Below are 9,339 nucleotides of genomic sequence, written 5' to 3'. Positions count from 1 at the left end.
CATACTAGAGCGTCGAATCCGTATCGCCACGAATAATGGCGAGTTGAGTCGGCTGCCATTACACGCAATGAACTTCTGTTACACAAGGGTCATCCTACTATGGATGTTGCAACAAACAATGGCCTTTTGCCAGAGTGAGAGCAATGCGTCGGCAGCTTCTCCCAAACGCGATCGTCCACGAGGTGTCGCGTGCACTTCTATTTGTTATATTGCTTTTGCTGAAAACAACTTCATCGGAAGAATCATCCCATACAGAAGGCCAAAAAGATATGAAGGCATATAAAGTTTTATTTACAAAGTTTTTAAAGCGGTGATGGGTTACACATTGTCAGCTAGTAAGCTGTAAGCAACTGTATACTATACGTTGAGGTTCATATTAAGCAGGGCATACAAGTTTGTGGTTGGCCTAATTTTCGTATGGTTTTATCCTTATATAGTTTGAGATGATTTTAATGACGTACATAACAATAAAGTATAGTGGAATTACTTTCTTATTTAGTTATTAGTTACTGGAATAATTAGTTTCTTTTGGCCTCAAAATCAACTAGAGACGTACATGCCTTGCAAAAAAAAGAGATGTAGAAAGTCACAAACCGAAGGTTAAAGGTTACAATCAAAAGAAAGAAAAACTCAAAAAAAAAGGCCCTCATTAGAAAGTACAAATTTTCACCTAGGAACGAAGTTCCGGTTCTCTAGAATGGCACCTTCAAGAAGAAAATGTCATAATGTCGTAATCATCGTCAGGGCAACCAGTCAATGCCAGACTTCGAATTTTCATCCTGCATAGTAGGTGATGATCTCGACATTTTCACACCAAAGCATACCGAAGTGACTAGTCCACAACTCCATGCCGCCATTTGCACATCCACTTAACTACGAGGTTGTTGACACAAACACAAAATTCCAGTCACCCGCTGCCTCGATTAATCCGCGTCACCATCACCAACGATAAATTGAGTCGGCTGCCTCTCCACACAATAATGATAAAAATGCAGAAGGGTAACGTTGTAGTTGTCAAGACGAACAATGGATTTTTGTCGAAGAAAGTTATGCCTGTGAGGAGATCCACAACAGCTGAAGAAATGCATCGAGCTAGATAGACGCATGATGAAAAGGAGACAAAGGCGCATAAAGCAACCCGTTGGTCACTACTAGCTGCCTTGTCAAGCTATTGGGATCTCCGCCCTGATAGTGCCAATTTGCGCCAAAGGGATGGCGAGACTAGTTTCGGTAGCACGCTAACACATGTGTAGTCGCCCTAGCCAACAAATAGTTGAAGGTTACCACTTATGTAATGACCTCCAAACAGTTGCATCCACCGATGCTGGCAAGCACCAAATTGAGACAACGAGCTGGCGTTAGTGGCATTGACCTAACTGGTCGGCCAATTGAAACTAGAACATTCACATGTGACCATCGAGATGTACCACTACATCCTCATGGCATCACATAAGCACCCAAAACCCCAAAAGAGGGAGCCGTCATCGAGACCACCACGTCCACGATCAACAAAAAGGAACCCTGCCACCGGCTTGGCTGCGGCGGCAGCTAGGGTTGGTACAAGAGGGTTGACAAAGAACACGCTTCTTCCGAAAATATTTAGAGCCTAGTTAATCGTCATGAATCTATTTTTCGTTGCTTAGAAACAAACAAGTTTGAAAAGTTGTGGTAAAAAAAAATCCATTATCAGAATCGCATGGTTGATGCCAACCTTAACCAAACATCCGGTGGCAATGACCAAATGAAGTCATCACACGTGAAGATGTCACCATCCGGCAAGATTCCACTTCCACGGAGCACTACTAATTTTCTCCGGCCTGCCTCCCCATTTTTCTATGTTCGTCGAGCTCCTTGATGGCAACGTAGAACCACCACGCACGCTAGAGCCACATGTTGGCCGTGCTACCCCAGTAGCTCGCGTAAACACATCGTCGCCTACTAATTCAAACCACCAACCACACGATGGATCCATCACGCACTCCACTAGCCTAGTCGGGACGACTTGGGTTAGTTAATTAGAGATACCGTCGTGACCAGTAGCTTTACACGGCCTGGGTCAGTAGTGCGCACCAGTATAATACTAGTACTAGTACTGAACTGTTTTCCGTTTGCACGGGGAAAGGCAGCGAAGCGAACGCTGCGTTCGGATATTTAACTTTGTGTACCCACCCAAGACCCAAGTTGGCACCATGGAGTACAAGGCGTTGTCTTCAACAACCTCGGGCCCTGTTTACGTAGGGATTTGGACCCTGCTGCTCGAATGTTTCAGAAAAAAGAACAGTTAAAAAAAACATCAGAAAAAAGCCTCGATACTTGCATCGGAAGAAAGGTCGCCGGCCGATGAGGTATTTGCTCTGGGTTCCGGCCAAAATTTTCCGGTCCACGAGCACAAAATTACGCCGAACATCGTCAATTTGTCACGGACCGATGAGATCATGCGTAGAAAGCATGTCGACACCACACCGGCAACGATCGACCCGAGTTGCTACCCTCACCCCCTATTTACGTTAGCTGGCATGATGGGTACACTAGCGAACTGCCGAAAGAGGAGGGAGTACGTGGCGCTTTTCGGGGGTTGGTGTGGAGAAGTGGACTGGTGGGGTGGGCTGGGGCACACCAGGATTTTCTGTGGAGATGCGCGGTGTAGATGTCCCCTTCGCGGTTATTGCAGTCAATGTGTTGCGGCCAACCAAAAAGCTCAGATCTCTCCCCCCTCTGATCGGAAAGAAAAATAAAAGCTCAGATCTCTCCCCGCCAACCACATGTGCGGGTGCACCTACCGATCCAGATTGTGGAAGGGCACCCATCTCCTCCCATGATGCACAATCATTATCAATATAAGCTGTTCTTTGTGGTAGGTGGTGGTAGGCAGGCCAAATTTCTTTGCTCCTACGTAGGCATGCGCAATCAGTATCCTTTTTGAAATACAACCGTATAATATATTAGACGAAGAGAGTATTGGGTAGAAGCAGATAACTGACCTCACAAACGCAAAATCGACACTAAAGAAAATGAAGATCACAACTAAAACCGCAAGCTGAAATATCCGTGCCGAAACCCCAACCAAACTCGTCGTTCGCGTGAACAACATCGAGAAATTCAGTCAGTGAAACACCTATAAGGAATGTAGAGGATCGAAACTAATTTAGTTGATGCAACAACGTACCACATCATAATAAGGATTGCATATGGCACCATCCCGATCTTCACGGGCAGATGCGTCGGTATCACTAAACCAAGACACATGCCTTGCTCGCATATGCTCGGAAGAACGGGTTGTTGAGGAAGGTGATGTTGTTGTGGACGCTGCGCATGGAGGCCCATCCATAGACAATAGAAAGAATAAACCCACCGTCTGTGAAGAATGACGTAGACAGAATTTTCGAAGCTCCTTGGCAACGTTACACAAAGTGTCACTCAGATAAGATAAGAGCGAGAGAAATTTTATTAGAAACCGTGTCACTATTACCATCAGAGTAACCATCGCTATAAGGACAAATTCTAACAAAAAGTTCTTGTTGTGTAGTGGACGAGAGATAACAACACCCTCTCCCCGCCTTGTGGAGCCGGAGCAACGACCATTGGCAAAGTGGGATGGGCAGTTGGTCCGGCAGCGAATAGGGTTTCTTTCTATCGATGGTAGTAGTCTTTCCTTGTATACACCATCACAATCAAGTGTAGCATGTTTAATCATGCATGCAATTTCTTCTCCATATAAATATCGACATTAAACCATGTAAAAAAAGGTTACATTATGTAAATCTTAAAATAGAAAACTTCTAGCTATTTCGCAGAGCCTCAACCATGGTCAACGTGGAAACAACGACATTGTTTCAACAATGATTTTTTCTTGGTCAACGCTCTTAGGTCTGGTTTCAGCACAGTTCAGCATCACATGAATCACCTTGATGCGTCCCACCGCCACCTGATCTAGATTCGCAACCATATGCACCATCAAGGTTGCCGCGTGTGTGCACCTTTGCACCCAGATCTGGCCAAGGCCTTTATGTGAACCATTTTGTGTCTACTTGCATAAGGCACCTTTGTTACAATTGTTGGGGTTCCCTTTCATATGTCTTTTGCTGGTGTGTTGTTGCATATTGCACTACAACTTGATGTCTTACTTCATGGTTTGAGCTAAGATGTCTTGTGAAGTCTAGAGTGGAAACTTGTGTCGAGCCTAGTTACCAAAATACATAAGCATTGTGTTTAGTTGTTGTATTTTCATCATCTAAGTGTTCAAACCCAAACCAAGATGGGATAAAATGAACAACTTTTGTTCATGTTTATTGCTTCCAATTTGGGTCGTCATCGTAATGAGATGGGGGATAGGGGGAAAGGTTTCTTCAACATTGATTTGTGGAAAATTGTGTGTCATCGCCTCGCGCTCGGACCGTGTCTACTATAGGTCTAGGTCTTAACTGTCAGGGCCTCAGATGGCTGATGGTGTAACCTAAGTAAAAGTGGTGACAACGAAGGCATAACCCAGTGATGAAAAGGGATTGATGCCTTCTCACCAACCAAGGGTCATGGCATGGTACTTGCTATTGGGGTTTGTTATGCCAATTACACTGCATGGATCTCCCTTATAGTCAATCTGTCAGAAAAAAAACCGACGACAATGAATAAGTGTGCTCCAAATCCTCCACTGATGATGTGATTTCCTTCGTCATCAACAATGGATCTCTGAAACCGTGTGTGCTCGGGCTGGATCTTGGATCAGGGTCGCCCGTTTTAAACTTTAGTCTTAGACGCAACGAGGTCAAGGATGCAGTGGGGATTTTGAAGGGGCTTCAACTCCCAGGTCAAGGGTGATCGTCGTCCTTTGCTCCCTTCCATGGTGGCCGAGACAACAAGGGTTACATGGATGCGTCGTTTGACCCAACATCAACTTCTCCAGCAGCCTGTGGACCCATGTTGTTGTCGCTTGTCGACAAAATTCCGTGACTTCTCGGCTACGTGCGTGGCGGAACTCCATCGGCGACATCGACATGTGCAGGATGGAGATGATGAAGGATTTTTGAGAGCTATATTGCATTTTCATTTTTTCAGAGACTTCCTTGTAACGACTGTTGTATAATTTGAGCCCATGTTTTTTTTTCAAATATAATGATATCTGGCTTGCCCTGGAGATAAAACCGAACAGACCACAGGGTGAATTTTGCAAAAAATATCTCAGCCGGTAGGGTTTTCCTTGACAAATCTCGTGGTGGTTTGGTGAGGCGCGCCTCCGACCGTCGATTCGAAATCGAACGGTCTGGATTGAAACAAATGCGGAATTGTAGAATGCAGCTGGTCCATTTCCACCGGACCCGTTCCCCATAAAACCCTCCTCACCCCCACCCTCTACCATCGCCGCCTCCTCCCATCACTCCTCTTCTTCCTCCTCCCTCAGCTGCCAGATCCAATCTACCAACCTTCTCCATGGCGCTCTCCGTGGAGAAGACCTCGTCGGGCAGGGAGTACAAGGTCAAGGACCTCTCCCAGGCCGACTTCGGCCGCCTCGAGCTCGACCTCGCCGAGGTCGAGATGCCCGGCCTCATGGCCTGCCGCACCGAGTTCGGGCCCTCGCAGCCCTTCAAGGGCGCCCGCATCTCCGGCTCCCTCCACATGACCATCCAGACCGCCGTCCTCATCGAGACCCTTACCGCGCTCGGCGCCGAGGTCCGCTGGTGCTCCTGCAACATCTTCTCCACCCAGGACCACGCCGCCGCCGCCATCGCCCGCGACTCGGCCGCCGTCTTCGCCTGGAAGGGCGAGACCCTCGAGGAGTACTGGTGGTGCACCGAGCGCTGCCTCGACTGGGGCGCCGGCGGCGGCCCCGACCTCATCGTCGACGACGGCGGTGACGCCACGCTGCTCATCCACGAGGGCGTCAAGGCCGAGGAGGAGTTCGAGAAGTCCGGCAAGGTCCCCGACCCGGAGTCCACCGACAACCCCGAGTTCAAGATCGTCCTCACCATCATCCGCGACGGGCTCAAGACCGACGCCCACAAGTACCGCAAGATGAAGGAGAGGCTCGTCGGTGTCTCCGAGGAGACCACCACCGGCGTCAAGAGGCTCTACCAGATGCAGGAGTCCGGCACCCTCCTCTTCCCCGCCATCAACGTCAACGACTCCGTCACCAAGAGCAAGGTATACTTGCTTCCCTGGTTCCCATTTTCCATTTCAGATCTGATGCTCCGTGCCAGCGCGTTTCTACTTGTTTGAGCGTAGTAGTATTGTTGACTTGTTGTAGTTTACATGTTTATGTTGTAGATCTGATATTTTAATATTTAGATCTCGTTGTTGCCTAGTTTAGATGCTGCTTCATGGCGAAGCAGCGGTGGAGTACTAGACCTGGATCTGTATCTTTGTCTTTGGGCTTAGTGTTTGTCAGGCTGGTTGTTGACTAACTAACTAATGATAACATTAGTCGCATTGTTTTCTGGATCTGACGGCCAGGGAGGGTCTAATTATAGAGTAACCTGCCTACCAAATATTATTATTTCACTGCACTCATTTGAGCATGAAACACTACTGTGCAATGCACTGAATTACTATGTGATTTGCCCTGTGTAGTTTTTTTTAAATGTACTCTTGTTCTGTTTTAATCTAAAGGTAGAATTCAATGACATTTTCACCTTGCTAACAATTACTACTAATCTATGTTGTAATAAAACACTAATATATGTTTCTCCTGAACAGTTTGACAACCTTTACGGTTGCCGTCACTCGCTCCCTGATGGTCTTATGAGGGCCACTGATGTTATGATCGCCGGCAAGGTTGCCGTGGTCTGCGGTTATGGTGATGTTGGCAAGGGCTGTGCCGCCGCACTTAAGCAGGCTGGTGCCCGTGTGATCGTGACAGAGATTGACCCCATATGTGCCCTTCAGGCCCTGATGGAGGGCATCCAGATCCTCACCTTGGAGGATGTTGTCTCTGAGGCTGATATCTTTGTGACCACCACCGGAAACAAGGACATCATCATGGTTGACCACATGAGGAAGATGAAGAACAACGCCATTGTCTGCAACATTGGTCACTTTGACAACGAGATTGACATGAACGGCCTTGAGACCTACCCTGGTGTCAAGCGCATCACCATCAAGCCCCAGACTGACCGCTGGGTCTTCCCCGAGACCAAGACCGGCATCATTGTTCTTGCTGAGGGTCGTCTGATGAACCTTGGATGTGCCACTGGCCACCCCAGCTTTGTCATGTCCTGCTCATTCACTAACCAGGTATGATCAATGCGCAGTCTCCTGTCAACCAATCAGTTAATAACTTGTACAACCGTGAGCCGACACCCAATTTTTCGCCTGTTGCAGGTTATTGCTCAGCTTGAGTTGTGGAACGAGAAGGCCACCGGCAAGTACGAGAAGAAGGTGTACGTTCTCCCCAAGCACCTCGACGAGAAGGTCGCGGCCCTCCACTTGGGCAAGCTCGGCGCCAGGCTGACCAAGCTCACCAAGTCCCAGTCTGACTACATTAGCATCCCAGTTGAGGGTCCTTACAAGCCTGCGGCCTACCGGTACTAGTGTGCCCAGCACGGCTAGCGGCTGGCCTGAGCCTGAGTCGGAGCAGCGGCACCAACGGGAACTCTATCAACTATCCTGTTTCCCTTCTATTATCTTACATGCTGTCTCTTAGGCGGAGGATTTGTTATTATGGTTATGTTTTGAGCCTTGTGAGGGTTGGGAGAGGCGGCGTTTGCTTTTGCCCAGAAATAATGGCATTATTATTGGTTTGAGTGAGGAGGTGTGCTTTTCCAGATACAGTTTTGTCTCGTTTGTTCTGCCATGTCTGAAATCCTTCGCAAGCTGTTGCTCATATTTGTGCGTGTTTTGTTAATGATCCTGGTCGTACATGATTGTTTGTCCCTGAAGTTTTCTTTCGAGGGGTGTACAAGTAGGCTTATGTCACAAAACATGTCATCAGAAATTTCTTTTGAATTGAATTCAATGGTGGATTTCTTATGTCATCAAAAACAAAGAAGACCATTAGAATTTCTTTTGAATATGAATTTGGATCTGTCTAGGGCACATCTGGATGTGTTCTAGTTCTTGCATATCTAAGTGACAAAATCAAATTTAAAAGTTCTTGCATATCCAAGTGACAAAATCAAACTATCAAACTAAAAAGAAAAAAGAAAAAGACAACAGAAAACGCCTGCATGAATCTTCACAAAATCAATGATGTAGGACTTTTTGTTGACAAATAGAAACAACTTTATTAATTGAAAATAACGGTTACATTGTCTGTTAAAAGTGTTACAATAATCCAAGAATTTGTTGCGGAATTTTTTGCTAGCCTAGCAATTTTATGAGCAACCATGTTCGCTTCCCTATTACGGTGTTCAAATCTAATAAGCGAAAAATCACAAGACAAAAAATAGCAATCATTAAACACTGTTATTGCTGTTTCCGCAAACCAACCTTCATTCTACATGGTATTGATTACTTCCATATTATCGGAGTATTTAACAAGCCGATTGCATCTCACCTTTTGTGCAAGAGATAATCTAACCACCTTTTGTGCAAGAGATAATCTAAATCTATGGGCTGGAGCTTCTCCTGCCATAGCATCAGCACACTATTCAATCTTCCAATTTCCGCCAACAGTGAATTTTTCTTTGTCATCTATACAACGCCAGCCGTTCCCCTTAGCAGATCATGATCAAAGACGCATCCACATTCAGTTTAACAAAACTCACAGGCGGTCTACTTCAACCCCCTCTTTTCTTGGTTGCATAGGGGAGTTTGGTGTGCATCTTGTAATTTTCGTTCATGAACCAGAATACATCTATTCCACCATAAGTACTAGGCAGTAATAGCTATCATTTCACGTACATTCTTGAGGCCTAATATAAACAAGTGCTGGTCTGGTATAAGGAGTAAGAATTCAAGGACAACCTCTCCCGCACGGTCAATAGCACAAGCCATGTTAATCATCTCGTATATTCCTAATTTTTTTTCAAACCTCCTCTGCTTTACGACAAAGAAATAACACGTTCTTTGTGTCGTCTGCCCCCTAGAACAGGAAGGGCATATAGGGGAGACTTTCATGTGTCTGTTGGTAAGCGTAACACGACACGGCAAAGTTTCATGCAACGCACCTCATTTTTTTTACCTTTGCCGGACACGATAATTTTCAAATCATGATTATCAATGACACATGACTTAGATGTGCAATCTGCAATACTTAGTGCACATGTAGACATGTTTTAGCAAAACTGTATGAATTCACTGTTGTATTTAATTGGTCAAGTTGAAGATCTAAAAATACAGGTAGACCATAATGGGGTTCTATCTTTTTTGATGGAATTTCCATTTAACGTGGGAGTACAATATAGTGGG

The 9,339-nt window shown here is 46.0% G+C and overlaps 1 protein-coding gene across 1 annotated transcript; it reads left to right on the top strand.

The window, feature by feature from the left end:
* The first annotated feature begins 5,343 nt into the window (after positions 1–5,343).
* Positions 5,344–7,733, top strand: LOC123190642 (adenosylhomocysteinase-like). The gene is made up of 3 exons (XM_044603315.1): positions 5,344–6,135; positions 6,688–7,224; positions 7,312–7,733. Exons 1-3 carry the CDS (start codon positions 5,425–5,427, stop codon positions 7,519–7,521), a joined length of 1,458 nt encoding a protein of 485 aa, XP_044459250.1. The 5' UTR covers positions 5,344–5,424; the 3' UTR covers positions 7,522–7,733.
* Positions 7,734–9,339: the final 1,606 nt, after the last annotated feature.

Source organism: Triticum aestivum, chromosome 2A (assembly GCF_018294505.1).
Source record: "Triticum aestivum cultivar Chinese Spring chromosome 2A, IWGSC CS RefSeq v2.1, whole genome shotgun sequence".
In the NCBI taxonomy this organism is placed as follows: Eukaryota; Viridiplantae; Streptophyta; class Magnoliopsida; order Poales; family Poaceae; genus Triticum; species Triticum aestivum.
This window is presented reverse-complemented; position numbering and strand designations above follow the sequence as displayed.

What these genes read in the sequence shown, in the direction of transcription:
- LOC123190642 (XM_044603315.1), top strand. Translation starts at nt 5,425, where the DNA reads ATGGCGCTCTCCGTGGAGAAGACCTCGTCGGGCAGGGAGTACAAGGTC. An exon ending in ACTCCGTCACCAAGAGCAAG is followed by an intron (nt 6,136 to 6,687) that starts GTATACTTGCTT and finishes TCTCCTGAACAG; the next exon opens with TTTGACAACCTTTACGGTTG. An exon ending in CCTGCTCATTCACTAACCAG is followed by an intron (nt 7,225 to 7,311) that starts GTATGATCAATG and finishes CGCCTGTTGCAG; the next exon opens with GTTATTGCTCAGCTTGAGTT.